Genomic DNA, 22822 nt, shown 5'->3' on the forward strand with positions numbered 1-22822 from the left:
ATAAGTATAACAAAAATAAAATAGAGTAAGGGAACAGAAAGACATGGATGGGAAATGGGTGCCATTTTAGCTATAACTCTGCTACACTATTTCCCAAATACCAAATCAAAAGAATAGATAAGAAGGGAGAAGATAGAAGAATTACTGATAAAATAAGTCCCAGAAAAAAAAGGCAGTGAAAAATTATAATAAGTAGACTTATAATCTCATAGAGTATAGCAGGCTGGTAACACTTAATACAGGGCTAACCCAGAAAGCAATAACTATATTATAATATTGTATGAAAAGTGATACTCAGAAGGATTACCTTGGAGTCCTCATATACAAATGCAAAAAGTATGTTCAGTGTTAACATTCACAAAGTTATCAAAAATAGTCAATTTCTATATATTAAGGAATAAGCTTCAGTTAACTGATGAATTCACTTTTTGGAAGAGCTCATTCTCAACAGTGCAAATAAATAAAACACTGCTTTACATAAAATACTGGCAAGGGAAGGAACCTAATTTTTTTGAGTATATACCTATTACTGCACTTTAAAATATACAGTCTCAGGGCACCTGGGTGGCTCAGTCAGTTAAGCATCCGATTCTTGGTTTCAACTCAGGTTATGATTTCACGGTTTGTAGATTCAAGCTCTGCATCAGGTTCTGCACTGGCAGTACAGAGCCTGCTTGGGATTTTCTCTCTTTTCCTCTCTCTCTCCACCCTCCCTGACTCATGCTCTCTCGAAATAAATAAACTTTAAAAAATAAAATAAAATAAAATAAAATAAAATACCCAGTCTCATTTAATCCTTACAATAACTTTTTAAGATTGGCATTATTCTCATCTTACAGATGGGAAAACAGATTTAGAAAGACTAATTTATCTCAGGTCATACTGGAAGAGCTGGGGTTCCAATCCAGGCCTCTTTGACTATAAAAATCCTTGCTTGATTTTAACACTATACCATAATGCTTCATCCTAAAACTGAAAATAGAATTATATTCCACAGATCAGCTCACTATCACTTCTAGTTCACTAAGAAAATAATTTTTCATATATTAGGTAACGATATCTTTCCAGGAAAATTCAAGGAGGTTCTTTAAATGGAAGTTACCATGAATCTAAAGATTCAAAAGTGGTAAAGATCACCTGCTGAAGACAAGAATGTACCTCCATTCCTTCCCCAAAATGCCTCTAAGACATTATGGAGAGATTTTTTAAAAGGGGAAGAGGCACATAAACCCATAAGGTCAAAATAGAAAGAAAATAACAGCTGTGAAGTTTTGTAAACTAGAAAACAGACAAGTAGTAATCAATCAAATATACTCTCAAAGGTGGAAACTAGAGAATCCCAGAAAGATTAAGGAATAGAGAGCAGATAAGTCCTTTTTTTTTTTTTTCTAAAGTAGACTTCACGCCCAGTGTGGAGCCCAACCCAACGCGGGACTTGAACTCACGACCCTGAGATGATCAATGCCCTAGCTGAGATCAAGAGTTGGAGACTTAACTGATTGAGCCACCCAAGCACCCCAGAGCACGAGATACGTTTTACGTGGGAATAAAAGTGGCACTAGAGAGAGGAAAATTAGTTGAAAATCTATTTACGCAGCATTTAGATCCACAGCCATCCTCCCCCATCCTAAAGGAAGACTAGGAATTTACTCTCTTGAGGGAGAGATTCAAAACAAAGGAATCTTAGAATACTGGGCTGGGGGATAGAGGGCAGGGGGTGAGTGCTGTGCTACAAACAGAGGGGTTCATAAAGTCTATATATACTGAATGGTGAGACTATCCAGCCCAGTCCCTCCATTTACTCCCCAAATCCTGGCAGACTGGCTTACTACTACTCTAGAAAGGAGTCTGGAAAATTCTTCTCTGAGGAAATCTGACTAGTCCATGAAAATGCCCTACTGAGAGTGATAACTGATAGAGGTAAAAGGGTAGTGGGTTTTTCTCAACACAATAGCCGAGCTAGCTCAACCTACAATGAAAATCACCAGCCAACATGCCCCACCCTACACATACAGCTTTCTGTCAATTTTTAGCACCCACGATCATATACAAGAAGACAGCCAGCATTTATTTCTGAAATGAAACAGAGATCAAAACAAATAAATAAACTTACAGGTAAGAGAGAAAACATGAAAGAACAAAACATCAAAAAAAAAAGTCATGAATATCATCAGAATATAGTGATTTTATGAAAGAATAGGATGCTATTTAAGAAAAAAAAAAAAAAAAAAAGGAACTTCCAGAGAATAAGAGCTACTAGAAATTTAAAGTATGACCACAAAATTGACAAATCCAGAGAAGTAGTGAAGGATGACATTAAAGGATAAAGAAAATAATACTTACAGAGCATTTACTATGTGCTAGGCTCTATTCTAACAGTTTTACATTTATTATCTTATTTACACCCCAAAACCCTATATTGTTTTCCCTATTTTTCAAATGAGAAAACTTAATTCCAGAATTTAGTTTTCCACAGTCACAAAACTAGTAAGTGGCAAAAACTGGGATTCAAACTCAGAAAGTCTAGTTCCAAAATCCAGGCTTTTTTTTTTTTTAAATGTTTATTCATTTTTGAGAGAGAGCACAAGTGGGGAAGGGGCAGAGACAGAGGGGGACAGAGGATCCGAAGCAGGCTCTGCATTGACAGCAGTGAGCCCAACACAGGGCTTGAACTCATGAACTATGAGATCATGACCTAAGCTGAAGTTGGACGCTCAACCAACTGAGCCACCCAAGTGCCCCCAAATCCAGGACTTTTTAAATAGTATATTATAGCAGGAAAAAAAAATGGAAAATGGGAATGAGAAAAGATAGGAAAGCTAAAGGATCAATCCAGGCAGTTTCAACATCCTGAATAGTTGATCCACAAAGAGAGAACATAGAAAAACCTAGGAAATAATTCAAGAAATTTCCCAGAACTGAAGGACATGAGTATCTAGAGTGAAAGCGACCATTGAATGTGCAACCCAATGGATAAAATAAAGACTCACACTGAGGAAAATTACCTTGAAATTTCAGAACTCTGAAAGTTACCAAGAGTTTTCAAAGAGAAAAAGAGGATTATCAGAATGGCATTGGGGCTTCTCAAAAACAGTACTGAGGCCAACAGCCAATGGAGCAATTATCTTCAAAATTCTCAGGAAAAATGACCTCCAGCCTAAAAAATGCTTTAAGCGATCAAGAAAGTGGGAGAGTAAAATAAAGAACTTTTCAGTCCACCAATGCAAGGTCTCAAAAAATTTACCTTCCATCCACCCATATACCAAGAAGCTACCAGAGGATGTTCCAGCAAATGCATAAATAAACGAAGGAGGAAGATCAGAATGATGGTGAAGGGGAATCCCAGGTGTGCAACAAGCCTAAGGTGCCGTCAGCATCCAGGTCAGTGTGGAAAGTGAGAGGGTTCTAGTAACATAAAACTGAGAATTCTGATGATCTGAACATACTGAGAAGAGTTTAGGAAAGAACTAATCTTAGCATACAAAGAATAAAAAAACAAAGCAACAATAATCACGTAATCATATCCTTCCCTTCTTCTATGAAACACCCAATTCTGACAACTTTGTTACTCTGGCAAAGAAAAAACTGAGTTCCTAACGGTAAAATTATCCAAACACAGGTTAAAAAATCTTATATTTTAATTTTCTCCATATGGCATTATAATAATAAAATAAAACAAAAGACTTAGAAGTATGAGAGCTGCTGTGTCATATTAGACAAGTCATTTGACATCGCTGAGCCTCATCTACAAAAAGTGAAATAATAATGCCTATCCCAAAGTTTTCTGTGCAGAATTAAAGTAAGAGACCTGAACATTCCCAGCATAATGCCAAGCACATAGTAAGCACTCAGAACATGTTTGTTAAATCTGAATCATACTGCCTGAAAGAGATGGAAACAGCAATTGGCAGACAGACACTCCCTCCCCCACATACCTTCTGTGTTGTTGTGTTTGTCGTCTGTGTTGATGGTTTGGTGAAGGTTATTTTCACAGGAGACATGTGGGGCGGTAAGGAGTTGGCAATGCTCTGCATGATGTTGCTCATCTTGGGACTGCCACTCACAGGCACAGTGATCGTCTTTGAGACCGGAACAACAGCCTTTGGAACTTCCTTTAGGACAACGGGGGACGAGCTAGAAGAATTTGTTCGCCTTCGTTTTCTGGGTTTTTCATCTTCATCTGAACAGCTAACACCTGAAAGGCAATGAAAATTTTGATTTTTAGATCACAATCTAACCTCGCATTTTATACTTCATTTTAAATCTCTGTGTCATCAGTCATCCTTGACTTCTCCCTCTGCCTCATGCCCAAACAGTAAGTCCTATCAATCTTCCCTCAGAAGTTCTCTGAATGCCTTTCCTCCTTTCTTTAACCCTGTGGCTCTATCAGGCCTTCTTATCTCCTGCCTATATTTTAGCAAGCTCCTCAACAGTGTCCTTGCTTCCAATCACTCCACTTCTACCCTCCATCCTACTGCCAGTTATAGAATCTCATATCTAATTGTGCCAATGCCTTACCTTAAAGCCTTAAGTAGTTTTTATCTCCCTACAAGATGAGGCACTTAAATCATCACTACATCATTCAAGGTTCTGTATCTTTCTAAGAACACAATACAGTTGACCTTCAAACACAGGTTTGAACTGTGCAGGTCCACTAATATGTGGACTTTTTTTCAGTAAATACAATAACAGTACTGTAAATTTTTCTCTTTTCCTCCATAACATTTTCTCAGTAACATTTTCTTTGTCCAACTTACTATATTGTAAGAAAACTATAATACATATACAAAATACATGTTAGTTGACTGTTTATGTTATCAGTAAGACTTCTGGCCCACGATAAACTATTAGTAGTTAAGTTTTTGGGAAGTCAAGTTACATGCAGACTTTCAACTGCACAGGGAGTCAGTGCCCCTAAGCCCCACACTGTCTAAGGGTCAACTACACCCTGTTCCACCCAACCCTGTGCCCTCCTATAATCCTCATACACCAAACTGCTCATCATTCCCCAAAGCCACCTTACCACATTCTATCCATTTAGAGTCTCTATATATTATTGGTCTACTATTATACCACCTACCATCAATGACCTCTTCATCATCCTACAATTATCATCCTGCAAACCATCTCCTCAGTGAAGCTTTCTTTCCCTTACTCCTCTAAGTAAAGCTAATCCACATCCTTCTGTTTCACTTACCCCATGGCAATGTGGCCAATCAGCCTGCACATCTCCCCTTATTAAGGGGCTTCCAGAGGGCAATGACTAAGACTTATTGGTTTGTTTCCCTAGTACACTGCCTTGCACATATGAAGATAGATTAATGAATAATTCTATCTCAAACTAATGTTGTTTGTGTGACTTCTCAAAATAAAGCAATAAACTTCCTATTATTTGAAACTGTATATTATGTGAAAAGGTTTCTTTGTGTTTGAGATTCACTTTCAGGTTTTTTTTAATATTTAAGTATTTATTTTTAAGAGAGAGAGAGAGCACGTGAACACATGAGTGGTGGATGGGCAGAGGGGCAGAGATCTATAAGATCATGACCTGAGCTGAAGTCGGAGGCTTACCCACTGAGCCAGCCAGGAGCCCCCCACTTTCCATGTTTTAAAAAATGATCAAAAAACAGCTCTTGGGTCACCTGGCTGGCTCAGTCAGAAGAGCATGTGACTCTTGATCTCAGGGTCATGAGTTCGAGCCCCAGGTTGGGTGTAGAGATTATCAAAAATAAATAAACTTAAAAAAAAGAATAATTAAAAAAAACAGATCTCTTACAGTCACCTTGGCTAAATCTGCAGAAATCAGATATAACCTTAATAGTTTCAGATTTTTAGCTTTTTCTTTATGAACTAAAGTCTCAACTGTTTTTGTAGACTTTTTAAAAAAATTAAGTGAGATAACCTTAATAGTTTCAGATTTTGGCTTTTTCTTTAATGAACTAAAGCCTCAACTGTTTTTGTAGACTTTTTAAAAAAAATTAAGTGAGAAATGTAAAACCTTGCAACATACATAGGAAATCTCTAGAGAGCAGACATAAAAAAAAAAAAAAAGTGTACAGCATGACTCATGGAATTGGTAATAAAATAGAACTCACACCTTCAATTTTTAGACTTTAATTTAAACAAGGTTGACAATGACCTAAAATCATTCCTAAAACAGCAAACTCTACATCTAAAAGTTACAAAGAAATCAAGTTTATAACTATGTTGAGAAAAATGAAAATCAAATATTAATAATCTCCAGTTGATAAAACAAAAACAAAAACAATATTGGAATAACAGGCATTAAAACCAAAAAATGACCTGGTCATTAAACTACTCCACAGAATAGAACCGAAAGGTTAAAAACTGCAAATAAACTTCAAAAACTTATAGTTAACTAGAAATATAAAAGATGGGCTCTCTAGAATGTATCACTGAATCTAACAGTTGGATGATATGTTATATAAACAATTTTTAAAACAACATTACAAAGATTACAATTATAGGAGTAAACACTGAATAAATCACCTAAGTACATTTTGTCAGTTTCCATTCCCATTTCTATTCCATGACAATCAAAAACAAGTGAATTCTTGAAAGACAGTTCAAGGCAGATTTCCCACAGAGAACAAAAAAGAAGTAATTTCTCAACCCCCAGAACTGATTAAAAAGCAATAAATACTAGTCACGTGTAAAGAAAGGAATTCTTTAGAACCTTCAAAAACTAACCACTGCTAATAGCCAGTGGACCGATGATTTAATCCAGGAAGGAAGATCTAATCAGAGCCTATGTTGCAGCATTTAGCCAAGATGGCCCTGATAACACTGAGAATATCACTTACTTTTGACATAAACAGTACTTCCACTTGGCAAGACAACTACATTGGAGGCAGGACTGGCAGGTCTTGGAGACTTAACCGTTGCTATGCTGCCACTTGGAACAGGGGTAGAGGTTGGGGTTGACGTGGTACTTGTGTAGGAATAGCAAACCACTACTGAAGAACGATAAAAAAGTTTGCTGTTAACTTTCACCAAAACTGTCCACGCATATACAGAAAAATTATTTTTTTACTGCAGGCCAATTTTAACATTTTCATGTGATCAGAAGTTAGAGGCCATTAGGTCCATTAAATTAAAAGGTATAATAACCTTTCCTGAAAATCATCATTTCACTGGGTTTTCCTCAAGTATTTAATAGCTGTCTACAGGTGACATTGCCAATGGAGAAGAGCACAGTTACAAAGAAATCAAGTTTAAAACTATACTGAGAAAAATAAAAATAATTTTTTATTCATGGAAGGAGTTAGACAAAAGGCAAATACTTGTATTCCCTTTTAATAGTGATAGCAGCACCAATGATGGAGTGATGGATAATTTTTCCCTAACCATAGCAATTTCCAACTTGGCTACTGGGGGGAACCACGGCAAGATTACTTTATTGTAAAACAACTTACTAGTCCCTTGCCATTGAAGCAGTGCAACACTAACTCAATAATGACATCATATATCAATTTCTTGAATAACAACAACAAGCAAGAATAGTTCATAGGCACCATTTACTGAGTTCCATGCACTATGCTAAATCCTTTCCATATATTATCACTAATTCTCACAACACATGCTCATTTTAAAGATGAGAAACCTTAAGGTTCACAGAGTTGCTGGACATCACACAACTAGGAAATGGCTAACTAGGACTCCAACACAGATTTGACTACTGGAAATCCTATATTCTTTTCACTCTACCACAAAGTAGGTGGATAGAAAAAGTAAAAGTGGGAAGAAAAGAAAGATACCTCTCCTACAACAAAGGAAACAAACTCAACACAGGCCCAGGTTGCATATTAATACCGGTCTCTCTCTAAATACAGCTTCCTTCAGCCTAAAACAGAGCCTGGCATGCATGAAGAGTGTCTTATCCACTCCAAAACCCACTGCCAGTCAAGAAAAGACAATTCCCCAAAGTAATCTGACAACTGCATATTCAGGGTTATTTTCAAGCAACACACAACTAAGCTACTAGAATCAATATGCACTCTTGAATTTAATATTACTCTTGGTGACTTCAAGAGAATTCAAGAATTTTTACAGCATGTGCCAATTACTAGATTAAGTAACAATGAGAAAGCCTTCTCCATCTGCCAGGCAATCCCTAAAGGATTTAGAACCCTTGACTAGAACTGAGAAGCACCATATAGCATTGATTCCCGAAGATAAAAAACAGAGTTTTATTTTCGAAGTAATCAGTTAGGCATCTTTCTCCAGCAGGTAAATGACTTCTATCATTTATTTTCCATGTCACCCATCAAGCTCTTTTATCCACTTCTAACAAGACACACTGATATCAAGAATTCATTCCAAGAAGGCTTTTTGCAATTTTGTTATTAATATAATTCACATTTTGAACAAACAAGAGATTTTTTTTTTGGCTGAGACTAAAAACTTGGCAGTTTCTAGTTTCAGAATAAGAGTTGCTCACTATGTTTTTCAAGCTTCATACAGTGGGATTAAAAACAGATGAAAATCAAGACAACTGTTCTTGAAGAATCTGAGAAAAGTCTTCTTTACACACAGAAATAGTTTTCTACTCACCTTCCTTGCTTCCTGTTTCTGCAGGCACTGGAAGAGATGCATTGTGCTGGATAGCTGCATTGGCAACAGCATTAGCTGTTACAGTGAAGGCGGTTTGGGGAACCAACCGGGGCATCAGTGGGACCAATCGACGACCTTCAATGGACCATTCTGAAGAGCTATTAGGTCCAGACATACTAAACAAAAAAGAAAACGCTGCTACAAGGGTTCTCAATCACTAAAAATGAATCAACTATTTTCTCAAACAAATATAAGTTTTGAAATTATCAAAAGTATCCTGAGTGAATAGGAGAGGCTTAACTTTAAGCAAGCAAAATCAAAATTATGGATAATTATCAGAATTCAAGGGATTTCACATACACTTAAGTTTTTACACATTTTATTCTATTATCTGAATCTTAGAATGAACACAAATGAAACTATGAAAAATTTTCCTATGCCTTCTAAATACTGACATCATTTTCATTAGTTTAAATCTGGTATTGCTAATGAAAACTAGTGTATCTACTAACTTTTAGAACTTAATTTTGTAATTCAACTAAAAAGGTAAAACATACTAATTTATTTTTAAAATCAGATTTTCCTTAACAATTAAGGATAGAATTCACTGAACCTTTGCAAAATTATCTAACTGCCTGCATGGCCAGAGGTTCTAAGGCTTTCAAACAAGGGAAACTGAGGCAGTAAACGAGGGAGACCAAGTATGGAGGGATAGAAAAGGACTATGTGCATATATACATATATATATAGATATATAGATATATATATCTATATATCTATATATCACTGCATGTATCACTGACAATGTGTTATATTAGTATGCTTCCTGTTAAAAAACAGACTAGATCTGAGGTTACTGGAAGAAACCTGTCACTATTTTAATTTTACTTATACCACTCTTCACTCTAAGAAGTATTTGAGGCCATTGAACTATACCCCTAAGCAGACACTATTCTGTTTCTCCACTCTAACCTTCTTGAGCAAATTTTATCCCAGGAATCCAATTTAAATATGGTTGAAATACGAAAGGACAGTTGTGTCACTTCTCTTGATTTGACTCCACAAAAAGTAGTTGTGTCACTTCTCCTAGTGATTAGTGTCAAGGTTTAAAATTCACCCAGAATCAATTAATCAATCTCTTTACTAAGTCAGAAATATTTCTGCACCTTTTCCAAACCAAAGATTCTATAACCCAATCTAGGGCTTAAGAGTCTGAATGTCCACTGATTCTTCATATTTAGACAGCATACACAAAAGCCCATAATGGGATGATGATGATGATGATGATGATGATGATGATGGTAGTGGTGGTAGTTAACATCAACTAAGCACTTACTCTATGTCAGGCACTGCTTTAAATATTTTCTATGCATTAACTCATATAATTCTCTCAATAAATTGGCAATTATTATCTCCATTTTGTGGATGGGGAAATTGAGTCACTGAGAGGTTAAATAACTTCCCTAAGGTCACACAGCCACTAAACGTTTCCTTCAACAAGCATACATCACACTACTGATATTACTTGCCATACAAGTAGAAGGTACACAATTTTTCAAAAGGGTTTTATGCCTAACATTTGCTTTGACTTATACTAATCGAGCACTGTTGTCTAATTACTACCAACCTTCACCAAATGGAACAAATAAATTACAACTTGAGAAAGATTTACATTCAGTTCAGAAAGGAATCTCTAGTAGTTGATGAATCTAGTTGGGTTACTACTACAAGAAATCTGCAAGTTGTTTAACATAATCCTACCTAATAAAACAAGGGAAAGAGGAATTCCTAAGATCCCAATTAACTCCACAAATTTGTTATATAATGCAATTTATTGTTTGCATAATCTCCAATTTGACAGTAGTTCTGAAACAGAGAATGGTATAAATAAGAGAAACCGAAATGGGCGACACTGACTGTCAAAGGAAAAATTCTAAGAACTATTTAGCATTTTCTTGGCTTACTCCTCTTTTGGTATCATTTTATTAGAATATCACCAGTAAATTTGCTTGGTGAGTTTACACACAAATAATGTCTACACTTACCTGGTGCATTGTTTAAATGGTGGCAGAAATTTGGAAGATTAGCAATTTGAAACACATGAATATTTGCTATTGAAAAGACAGAATTTGCAGTGCAAAAGATACAACTGCAATTTTTTTAAAAATCTAGAAATCTTCCAAATTTCTACTCATGCCATCATGCTCAAACTTTTTTTTAAGTGAGTGAAAAATTATGTTAGAATTAGATTAAAAATTCCTATTTGCTTAGTAATGAGGGTGTGAATATGCATTAGTTGCACAAATCATTTAAACTGAATTTTACAGATTTTTGTAAAACTCTCACTCCAGGACTTCCCTGGAATTCCTAAGTTTCAACGTAAGGATCACTTCTCTATTTATATTAAGTATGGCAAGGGAGGGTAGAAACCTTGCTCTAGCTCCTTTCCTGAGAAATCTAACATGATACTAATGAAACTATCTTGGCCTTCACATCCTGTGGTGTGTAGGGCACCAACAAAAACTCCTTACTCTCATATAGAAATTCACAAAGTATCCTATGAATGTTTTTGGCTAATGGGGAAGGAGTTTAAGAGAACAGTAATTCCAGACAGCCACTTTTTTCCAACACTAGAGACAATGCTGGCAAGAATGGTGCAATTAAAAATTTTGGAGCCCCTTGACACTCCAGGCTTTGCTATTATAACATTCTAACATGTTTCAAAACTGGATTAGAGTACCAAACTTAATAAATGATATGGTGCCAAATAATAAACGCGTGTTATACTTGGAGCCATAAGCAAGGCTTTTCTTTGATCCCAGACACCCTGCTCCTTTTGTTTCCACTTCCTTTGTGCTCAGTCTTCTCGGCTTTCTCTTCACCTTTCAACCACATTCCTTCTGGCCTAAGCTGCTGTTTGGAGTGGGGGAGGGACGGGAGAGGAGAAAGGGAATGCAGTCAGTTCAGATGCATCCCTCTTGGGCTCCAGTTGCTTTTTTCAGGCTCAGGGTATGAAGACTTCCTATAAATAATCTTTGGATCTAGGTTCTGGTGCTACTTCTGAGGGAAAGAGGGCAGAGGAGATGTCGAGAATAAGGAATCTATGCCTTCCTCACCAATCCACACTCCCCGACCCTTGGGCTCAACAAGTAAAATACGACACCTAGTCAAACTAAAACCATGGCATAAAATATTAAAACAGGAGTATGGAAAGACCTAAGAAGCTTAAAATTATACACTGAAGGAAACTCTTCAGAAAATTAAATTCATGTATTAAAGAAATCAGAAAGGAGAGAAAAAAAGGAAACAGGCAGATAAAAGCCAACTCTCAATTATCCATGCTAATAGAGAGAGGAGGGAAAGGGAGAGGTCAAACAGATTAAAGAAATCCACATATTATCCAAAAATACTTTGGCATACTTGTAAATTCCTCCACCAAACCATTTTCAGGATAACTAACAAGTAGTAAAATGACTAATTACAATTTTCACCTCCTCTCCCTTCCCACCCTCTGGCTAGAGGTACTCCCAAGCAGCAAAATGGCTAAAAGGTGGGCAGTATTAGGAGGGGGAGGAAGGGAAGAGAAGGGAAAGCAGAGGGCACGGTTAATTCGTAAATGGGAACATGTGCCCGTGAATAATTGAGAGCTTCAATTTTGAAATAAATACAAGAAAAAGCCTGAAATAATAATAACCTATTTGCATACCTGTAACTTGGTCTTTCACCCAAATATAAGGATAAATTCATTCTTTAAAGGGGAAAAAAGGAAAAGGAGACTAAATAAATGTTATCCTTTAAGTATGAAACTGATGCATCAACTTACAACTAATTGTCCCACAATACTGTTCCAATGCTTTTAAAGTACTAGCTTTGCCTCTAAGTGCCTCTGAATGTAAGCGATTGTTTACTACTTTATTATCTAGCACGTAAGCATCCTATTACCTTCTCAAACTAGAATCTAGGCTCAGTTATTATTTTGAGAGCATCCCAATTCAAAAGTTTAGAGCAAATTAAAGAAGGAACACATTAATATTTGAATGTTTCAACCATGTTGGCCTGACAACTAAATACTTAACGTCTATAGTGGAAAAATTCCAAACTTCTACAGTGCATACATACCTACCACTGAAAAATCTCAAAATTCAAATACCTAATCCTTCAAACTACACAGTTAAAAAGGTAGCACCCCATTTTATAAGTTAAATAAAATGAGGAACAGTAAAGCACAACATGAAGCTAATGGATCTACAGGGCCAATTCAAATACTGCCAATTGGTTTAAACATACCATTTATCACATTATGGAAATGCACTGAATTTTTTCCTTTAGTTTTATTTCACATTAAGACATAAAAATAAAAAACAAATGAGTTATACTCTAATGTATCTTATTTTATGAAATGTTCCTGTCATCCTGCATAAACATTTAAAGGATAGTTCCTGCTCCTCTCTATTCTGTAGGAGGCACTGTCTCCATAGGCACTCTCCTAATGTTTGATCCCTGCCCTTCGTCCTCTACCACCCTCCACCCCATCTATCAAATAGTTATAATGATCTGAAAACAATTTTGATAAGAATTGTTTATAACTTTATTTTGTTGGCTATTTAACGTAAACTAAGTAAGATACATTCATTCTTAAAAAATGCAGAACATAAATTTTTACAATCTTTTTTCTGAATCTCAAAATACATGAAATATTAGTCAGTTATAAAAAAATTTATAATGCCTATTTACAAAGCAATATACATACCAAATACCATTACAAAGAACCTCTAAGGGGCTGCTGAATTAGGGGAGCATACTACTTTATTATTGAACTTTGCTTCAAGGTAAGTGAATCATCTGCTGAACTGTGGTGGCCTTTAGTTATGCAGAGATTACACTGTAGTGGGATTTGACCTCAGTACTTAAAGCTTGCCTGACCAAATGCAAAAACATAACCAAGTGAATAAACAGGTAACACCTCTATGGTCAGGATCCCTGAGTACAGAAATAATTACTATTAAGATAAAAGACTCAGGAATCTGCTATACAATCGGAAGACTGTTTCAAAACTATGTTATACTACGTAATAAAAAATCAGGGGTTGTATGACTAATGGCTTACTTATGTGCAATTGTTGTTAACCGTTCATCGTTTACTGCTCTCCGAACTTCAGCACGGTGGCGCTCTGTTGAGATGCTATGAAAAAAAATAGCCATTATAGAACTCTGCCAAGCAGGCAGCTCTTTTCTATACTTTTATTAATGTTCTAAGTCAACATTCTGCTTGGGGAAGAGGGGGGACAAGATTGATTTGTGAAAAGATATAGACAGGGGCCTAATATACACCTTCAGATGCTTTAATTAAAATCACAAGGAAGGGTTCATAATGATTCGGTGTAACTGCAGGATTAGTTGCAAATTAGGAATCATAGGAAGACAAATCAGCTTGATATCAAGTCATTACTTCCAAAACTCAGAAATGTCAGACCATGTTCAAGATTAGCAGAGGTTCCTGTTATCTAAATACGCAAACAGCCACTGAATGACCCCTAATCGTGGTTACTAAGAGGATTCTGGCACTTGGAAGAAAGTCTTCTGAAGTTTTTTCTAAAGCTTAAGAGTCTATAATTTTATGTTTAGTAAATATAATAAAGAAACAAAAGTGGCAGGATAAGCTATCTTTTTCCGGTGGCTATATGCTATGTTCAGTGAATATATTCAGTGAATTTTATGTTCAGTGAATATAATAAAGAAACAAAAGTGGCAGGATAAGCTATCTTTTTCTGGTGGCTATATGCTATGAAATTTGACACCAGGACATTACTCCCTTATTACTCAACACTTCACCTGTATGTCTTCTACCTCATGTTACCATTACGGTAAAAATGTGCTTATATTGACCCTGATTAAATACATGTAAGGTTAACACTTAACAAGTGAAAAAAAAGTTATCCCCATTCCATTCATAAATACTCAATAAAATGAGTATCACTCTTCAATTGTAATCTTTGCTGCTTAAACTAAATCCATAACATGGGTTAAAATATTTAAAGAGCTAGAAAGCAGATTTACGAGGAAATATAAACAACAAACAGAAAATATATAAATTGTTAAACATGAAGACAGTAAGATTAAGGATTTCACTTAAATTAAATTTAAATCCCTAAATTAATGGCAACTAAATATAGGAAAAGCCTCTTCCCTATTTTCATTAAAAAAAAGAATAGGACAAAATGGTTTTATATGTAGAAAGGTAACTTCCATTAAAACAGAGTATTTTCTGAAAAAACTCAAGATGTCAGAATGGATCAAGACAAGGTATCTAAGAATTCCATTCACTAGAATTTTTTAACAAATTTAAAGTGCCATTCTAGCAGGAAGCTATGGGGTAAACTATCCTCAGGGCTATGACTATATAAAACCACCCATTTCTCTAAATTAAGACAACAACTAAGAAGTCTCCTTCTTCCCTCCCAACAAATGCCACTGGGCCACTCTAGGTCTTCAGATCTTGTTGCTACCAACCCTTCTTTCCTTCACCCAGGTCAAAACTACCTCCCCTTCCCAGGTGACCCAAACCTAAAACTGTCTGCCTTAAACCCTTTCTGATTATAGAATAAATGATAAATTATATAACTCTCTGTAACAAAGCCTCCACAACTGGGATGGGATACCTAAGCACCAACAACTTGAATACCTCTGTCTTCAACTTGAGAGTAAAAAGTACTAAAACCCTTCAAAATGAAATTTCTAGAGTCATGTCTCACAAATTTTTATGATAATTTACCTAAGAACTTTTGAGAGTTCTCCAAGAAGATCTTTCTTTTCCTTGGTGAGATCCCCCTGTGCCCGAAGTGCACTGATAACTCCAGCATATGCCTCCAATTCTAGAAGAAGAAAATTATTTTATCAAGATAGGCCTTCAATATTTTAAAACTATGGCTACATATAGTGAAACTTCAGGGCAAAAAACCTAGAAATCAATAAAAAAAAAATCAATATGCAAAATTTTAAAAATTCCTCTCAAAAATCCTATCTAAGAACGTAGATTAAAATGTGGCTTTTATAATGTTTGTATATTTTTTTGCTGTTGTTATTATCTCACAGAAGTCACATATATAAGATGCTTAGGTAGAAAAATCCAATGGTAAATACTATCTTGCACATTATCACTGAAGAACACTTAACTCAGATGCTACCAACAATTAGGAATAGGCTCCAAGTGATGTAAGGCTGATAAGATAAATTTTTAGCTTTACTGACAGGTACCTACACTGACCAATCCTTAAAACAATTCCTTAGTCCTGCCTGAAATTCAAACTACATTCTACCTCCCTCCTGGGGTTGAGAATATCATGAGCACTGTCCAGTAGAAAAACTCCTAGAACAAGAGTCAAATGACCAGATTCTGGCTCCAGCACTACCACTCACTCACTAGTTGTGTGACCTTGGACAAGTCTCTTCTCATCTCTGAACCTCAATTTCTTTATCTAGAAGAGACTCTGAAGTTATCTTCCAGATCTAAGATCCTCTGCATCTACCATCAAAATGACTAAGGCAAGTTAGGAAACATGAGTTGCTCTTATAGCAACAAGGATATAATACACTGAACCCTAATGCCAGACAGTTTCGTTTCACTACTTTTCCACAACAACAACCATTATGAAATGAAACTGTCAATCTCTGACACTGGTTAGACTCTTGATATCATCTCAGGTCATGATCTCCTGGTCCTCAAGCTGTGATCTCAAGGTTGTGAGATCAAGCCTTAAACTGGGAATGGTGCCTGCTTGGGATTTTCTCTCTCTGCCCCTTCCCCTACTCTTCCTCAGTCTCTGTCTCAAAATATACAAATTTAAAAAAAAAAAAAAAAAAAAAAAGACAAGGGCGCCTGGGTGGCTCAATCAGTTAAGCATCTGACTTCAGCTCAGGTCATGATCTCACAATTCGTGGGTTCGAGCCCCGCATCAGGCTCTGTGCTGACAGGTCAGAGCCTGGAGCCTGCTTCAGATTCTATGTCTCCCTTCTCTCTCTGCCCCTCCCCTGCTCTATCTCTCTCTCCCTCTCTCAAAAATAAACAAACATGAAAAAAAAAATATATGGGGCACCTCGATGGCTCAGTTGGTTGAGCATCCGACTTCGGCTTGGGTCATGATCTCACGGTTTGTGAGTTCGAGCCCCACATCGGGCTCTGTACTGACAGCTCAGAGCCTGGAGCCTGCTTCAGATTCTGTGTCTCCCTCTCTCTCTGTCCCTTCCCTCTGTCTCTGTCTCTCTAACTCTCTCAAAAAATGAATAAATGTTAAAAAAAATTTTTTTAAAAAGACAAAATAAGATATACAACCAAAAACTCCTCATTGGCTCCCAATAAGCCATGCCTGCCTCCCAGCACACTCCATGGAAGTTGTACTACTTTGTATAGTCCTCTCCCACACTGACTCTGGGCTTGGCATGTGCCTTGCCTTGGCCAGTGGAACATCAGCATACCTGATGCAAACAGAAGCTCAATACACATTTGCCCACAGGGCCTTGCTACCTTGAGATAACCAAGATGCAAAGAAGCCCAGGATGAAAAGCAACATAGAGAGACAGGCCCAGCCATCTCAGCTGAGCCCAGTCAACCATCTAAGCTACCAGTTGAATACAACCACGTGACAGAATTCAGAATTCGCTCAATCGGTTAAGTGTGTTAAGTGTCGACTTTGGCTCAGGTCATGATCTTGCAGTTTGTGAGTTCAAGCCCTGTATTGAGCTCTCTCTACTGTCAGTGCACAGCCTGCTTCAGATCCTTTGTCCCCCACCCTCACCCCTCCCCTGCTCACGCTTGTTCTCTGTCTCTCAAAAATAAATAAACCAAAACACACAAAATAAAAGAAAAACCCCCAGCATCCATAGCATCAAAAATAATAATAAAATAGTTGTCTTAAACTATGAGACAAGTATACCTGAGCAAAGCTGAATGATGGGAAATAAGTGTCCAAACTACATTTATCTTCTTACTCAATTCAAGTTGCTACTAGTCAGTATTTGCTACTTCCTAATGCCGGACACCCAAATAATAAAGGCATGCATATCTGCATCCTAAGTACTACACCAATAATAAACTAATAGCTTCATTCAGTTCATGTTATTCATAGTTCTGGCAATCAAAAAAAGAGTAGAGTAAGTGAGTTGACTATATTAAACAGAAATATACTAGAGTAAGTGAGTTGACTATATTAAACAGAAATGTCTGGTCCAACTGAATTATCCCATGTGTAAACACCCTGTATATTCAATCTATGCTGAATACTATGTAGATGTTTCATGGGGTCTCTCTGGAAGGAAAAAGCTTTCCCATTCTGGAGAAGTGAAGAAAATACTTAGTCACAGGAAACGTGTATTTCAGCTTTTATCATGACCCAAAGTAGAGTTCAGAAAGGCACTGGGGATAACCAACTAAGAAATCACTATACTAAAAGCTTATGCCTCATTTATGGAATATTTTATTCAACAAATCAGTAGTGAGTCCTATTATAGATATCAGATAGTATGCTAAATTCTACCTTCAAGGAGTTAACCTTAGAATAAAGCTACAGTGAAACAAGTCATCAGACAATTATGATACAGTTTATAATACAGTGGTAAAAGCACAGAGGGGAAACACATCATCTGATCTAGAAGCATAAGCTTTAATCAGAAGTGTGCTCTAAGCAAGCAGAGGAGAAAAAATGCAAATGTGCAAAAGGAATAGGAAGAGTAAAAGCAAATAATATCTCATATAGACATCAAACTTCCAATAACAGTCAGTGACCATTTTCAGAGTTTTACTCTAGGGAAAGTAAAAACATGTCTGTACTCGGACAGTCATTAATTCAAACCAAACTATTAATTGCACATGACTACTATTACAAGGTACCATGGAGAATGATTACATAAATAAAACAAAGTGCCTATCTTCAAGGTAATTAAAATCCAACAAGAGATACATATACAGGAATAAAGAAAGATAAAAATGGAAAAGTAGTTTGGGGCCAGACTAAGCCTCTAATTCCAGGCTAAAATGCTTTTATTTGATAGGACTCTGTAATTGACTGAATGTGGAAATAACAGCAGAAGGAAAGGAACCAAGTTTTACAGTCTGCAAGATATTTAGGAGAAGGGCAATACCATACAAAGAAATGGAGAGGTCAGAGAGAGGAAGTGGCATGAGGACAAAGAAAAAGTTCACTTTTGGCCTATGCAGTTTATGGTGATCAAGATACTACTTCAAAAAGAGTGAAATTAAAGAAATGTGGCAAAGATTTTTGACATTTCAAGTGTCATTCCAAGTCTAACTAAAAAATCATAGACAAAAGTATGAGGTGGCAACCTCACACAAAACTGGGACTCAGACAACAGTTATCATAGGTACACGATTCGAGGCACTTCCTCCCTCCTCCAGAAATTCACTCTTTATAAAGAACCTTCACTGGCTTCCCAACCTCCTTCACATTTGATTTCCATTTTGATGGGTATCCTCAGATCCTGACAAATATCAAACTTAGTTGAATTTCTGGCATTATTTTTGGTGCCATTCTACTGTAGTGCTACCTCTAATGATACATAAATACATGCAAACACCACAGAAAACAAAAAGATTCGCCAAACCACTTTTATAAAGTCCTCAACCCATTCCATTTAAACAAATCAGTCATAAACAACATAGTCCGTAAAGCCCCAAGTTGGAGTTGTAGCTCAGGAATGGTTTTAAAAAAAATAAGGCAGAGGAAAAGCAGGCTAGAAGGAGGGAAGGAAGCATTTATCTATTACTGGTCTGTTCAACGTATCATAAAAAAATTCTCTATCCCAGTTTCTTTTTATTTAAGTAAAATCTCAATGTTTAACATTTTATGTTATATGATTTATAACTATTTTTGGAAGGACAAACCTAATTCTTAAAATATTTTAAGTTAATTCCTAAATACAGTACTTTCTCTAAACTTTGGACCTAGAGCTACTATTTGAAGGCAATTCAAAGGTTTCATTGTTATGATAATAGGCCAACGGGTGGGGAGGAAGTCTTTCTGCAAATCACTACCAAGGCTCACCTCCCAAAGTGAAGGGTCATTGAAGACGACATTACCCTGCAGGAAGGCTGTTTTCTTTTGTACAGAAACAGCTCTCTAGCAACAGTACCCACACAGCTCTGGCTAAAGTTAAAGATAAATTTAGACTTAAAGGTTACCATTTTTATATTTAAACATAATCTCTTGACTCAAGGCCCCAAAAGCCCAAAAACTCTAAACCAATCTACTATACTTGGGATCTGTTCCTCCGCAATTATTTTAGCTATGAAATTAATACAAGTCCAACTTTATAAATGGTAGCTAGCAAATTATAGCAATTGCATGTAAGTGTGTAGAAAATCATCCTCAAATTAGTATTAAAAGTTGGATGTAAGGTTAAAGGAAAAATATGATAAAAGAATGATTGCCTCAAAAAACTCTCTAAACATGCTAAAATACAATGCAAAAAGGTAGTTTAAAATAAGAGAAATCCTCGTAGTGCTCTGAGGGAAAATAAAAAGGGTAAATGTTACTAGCAGGCAGCGCCAGGGCAGCTATGATTCAGATTTACATATAGGAATTCCCAACAAAAATTTCCTTTGAAGATTCACCTGCAACTACATTAACGTCTGAAAGCAACTGCTCTAAAACACTATACCCTCAGATGTCAAGCACAGTGATAGGCCCTTTTTATATACAACTAATCCACATAACAAATCTATGAGGCAGATATTATTATGCTTCTTTTACAAAAATGTCAACAGATTTACGGAGATTAAATAAATTGATCTTGCGGGTCATCAGTGACAAGACAAAGACCCCAGGTCTCTCTGAAATCAAAGCCCACACTTTACCCTTCAAAATTACAGATATCCAAATAACTCATATCCACTTCCAAAACATTTAATGTTCTTTTATCAAATAATTTTTTCATTTGATGAACATCTACTATGTGCTAGCCTGCAACAATAGTGGTAAAGAAGACAACAAGGTCCTTCTTGGACCTTACAAGCTAAGGCGGCAGTTCTTAGCCAAGGATCCTCATCTGAACCACAGAATACAGAAAATAATTCGAGTAACTCTTTTTCTCAATTTTCCCAAGAACAGTACATAACGATTACAATTCTAAATGCATAAGTTAGTTCATTACATACAATGGATTAGGCTCAGCATTAGTACTTAATTCTCTCCCTAAAATGCTAGTTGAGAAAGGCTGCTCTAAAGGAAAAAAAGCTCAAAATAATTAATTATAAATACAAAGAATGTCTTATTACTGACAGTAAAATATAATTTAGAGAAGTCAGCATAGCTAACATTTACTTAGAATTTAGAAACAGTATGTAATTCACACATACATTCATGAAGGTTAAAAGTATGCTAAAGTGATATTGGAATCATATTCCCTGGGTTACAATCCTGACTCCAGCATCACCTTGGGCTCTAAGCTTCAGTTCTGTCATCTGTAAAATGGAAACAGACAAAAAAAAAAAAAAAAAAAAAAAACCCTACCTTTTCCATTTGAGTGAGGATTAAATGAGATGCTGAAAGAGTAAAAACCTCACAACAGCCCAGTACCCCTCGAGAACTCTTAGCTACTATTTTTATTATTATGGTTCATGCACCTACTAAGTACAGAGCACTATGCTAGGCACAGGGGAAATAACGAGTAAGATGGGGAATACACCTCCAAAAAATTTCTAACGCAGCATGAGATAGGACATCCAGGCAAACAGCCATGACAAAAAAAAAAAAAAAAGAAAGAGAAAAGTATCATAGAAAGTCATAAAACATCAAAAATGAAAACCGTACCCAATTTTCGAAGAATCCTTTTGCATTCATCCCTGCTGAGATCCAAAAGGGTTGGCCACACAACAGGCATTGCTGCTTCTTTTTGGTAGCCCCAAAGAGCTTGTCTTCCCTAACAAAATAAAACAAAACAAAACAAAAATCAAATTAACAAAGTACATTCAAAAGGCCACTTGCCTGGAGATCCACACCCTAAGAAGTAAAACCAGTAAGAACAATCCTATTTCACCACCACAGTTTTCAACTTTTGACAAATGAAGAACTAAACAGCCATTCCGGAGCTTATTATTCTGGCATAAGACAGTGGAAAGAGCACAGGCTTTAGGGTCAGACACCTCTAGGTTCTAGTTCTAGCCTTCAACTCACTGGCTGTGCGATCCTGGGTGAAGGGGCCTATCTGAGCAAAAGTTTTCCCCATCTGGAAAACAAAGGTATTATCATCCAATTCGTCATGAGGATTAAAGGACAGTATGTGAAGTTCTTAACCACAGTGGCTGGCATGTTGTTTAATAAATAGGTGCTACTACTTGATTTGGGCAAGTCACTTGATTTCTGTTGGCTTTCTCGTTCAAGACTTACAAGAGAGAAAATACATAAAGCTGCCAGCTCGTTACAAGGGCTAATGGAACTTCAAAAACTGTCTTCTCAAGTCTGAACAATGAACGATGAATTTACACCCAGGAGTCCTTAGACAATCATTTACCAAAATTTCAGATGTCAGGAATTTACTTTGTACTGGGAATTGCCTGGTTCAGAGGATAAAAAGACAACTTAGCGCTGAGGGCTTGAACAATACCTGCTTAGCACACAGCAGATCCACTGTAAATATTTGTTAAGTAGGTGAATGAAGACAGAGGAGAGTAGAATGAATGAATGAGTGAGTGAATGAGTGAGTGAGTGAATGAATGAATGAATGAGCGAGCTCACTCCCCAGTTGAGGAGTCAGGCACCGAACCGTAATAACTGCTATATCCCGTTCCAGGCACTGGGGCTGCTAACTCCAACTCTGCGCCCGGAGTTGACCGTCCCCCCCCCGCCCCGCTCCGACTTCCCATAGTCCTCTCAGCTACGAACCAACCCAGAGCTAGGAGAACTGGACTGCGCGCCCCAGCCGGCAGGATGACATAAAGAAAAGGGGTGGGGAGGAGGAAGAAGGGGCAGAGCCAAAGGAATCCGCTCCCTCCACAAGCCAGTCCCCGCCTCCCGACAGGATCTTGGAGGCGGCCGGCGACCGCCCGAACAAGCACCACGTCACGGCATCCCGACGCGTCCCCGCCAGCGCACCCCACCGCGGGGACGCAGCGCACTGGAAATCTAAGCAGCAGTAGCGGGAGCCCGCTCCGGCAGCCGGGATCTCGTGTAATCCTTCCCCCACTCAAGTGTCAAGGAGGCAAGCCCGCCCCGCCCCCTCCCCAAACACGCACTCTCTCA

The 22822-nt window shown here is 37.1% G+C and overlaps 1 protein-coding gene across 12 annotated transcripts in view; it reads right to left on the minus strand.

Moving 5' to 3' along the window:
- Nucleotides 1-22822, minus strand: part of EMSY (EMSY transcriptional repressor, BRCA2 interacting) — an 89529-nt gene that overhangs the window by 66142 nt on the left and 565 nt on the right. For 6 of the 12 annotated variants that reach the window (XM_047070767.1, XM_047070772.1, XM_047070771.1 and 3 more), the window contains exons 2-8: nt 21395-21503; nt 15346-15445; nt 13681-13755; nt 12281-12322; nt 8575-8750; nt 6825-6977; nt 3936-4195 (exon numbers count right to left, since the gene is read on the minus strand). In XM_047070767.1, the coding sequence (XP_046926723.1) occupies nt 3936-4195; nt 6825-6977; nt 8575-8750; nt 12281-12322; nt 13681-13755; nt 15346-15445; nt 21395-21464 (876 nt within the window). In that variant the 5' untranslated portion in view covers nt 21465-21503. Of the gene's footprint in view, nt 1-3935; nt 4196-6824; nt 6978-8574; nt 8751-12280; nt 12323-13680; nt 13756-15345; nt 15446-21394; nt 21504-22822 lie in introns of those variants that run through there. The other 6 variants (XM_047070761.1, XM_047070763.1, XM_047070768.1 and 3 more) reach the window with 4 other exon arrangements.

The sequence above is a fragment of the Lynx rufus genome, unplaced genomic scaffold (assembly GCF_022079265.1).
Source record: "Lynx rufus isolate CCGP_SWC_20201006 ecotype Redwood Valley unplaced genomic scaffold, mLynRuf1.p SCAF_9, whole genome shotgun sequence".
NCBI classification, from domain to species: domain Eukaryota; kingdom Metazoa; phylum Chordata; class Mammalia; order Carnivora; family Felidae; genus Lynx; species Lynx rufus.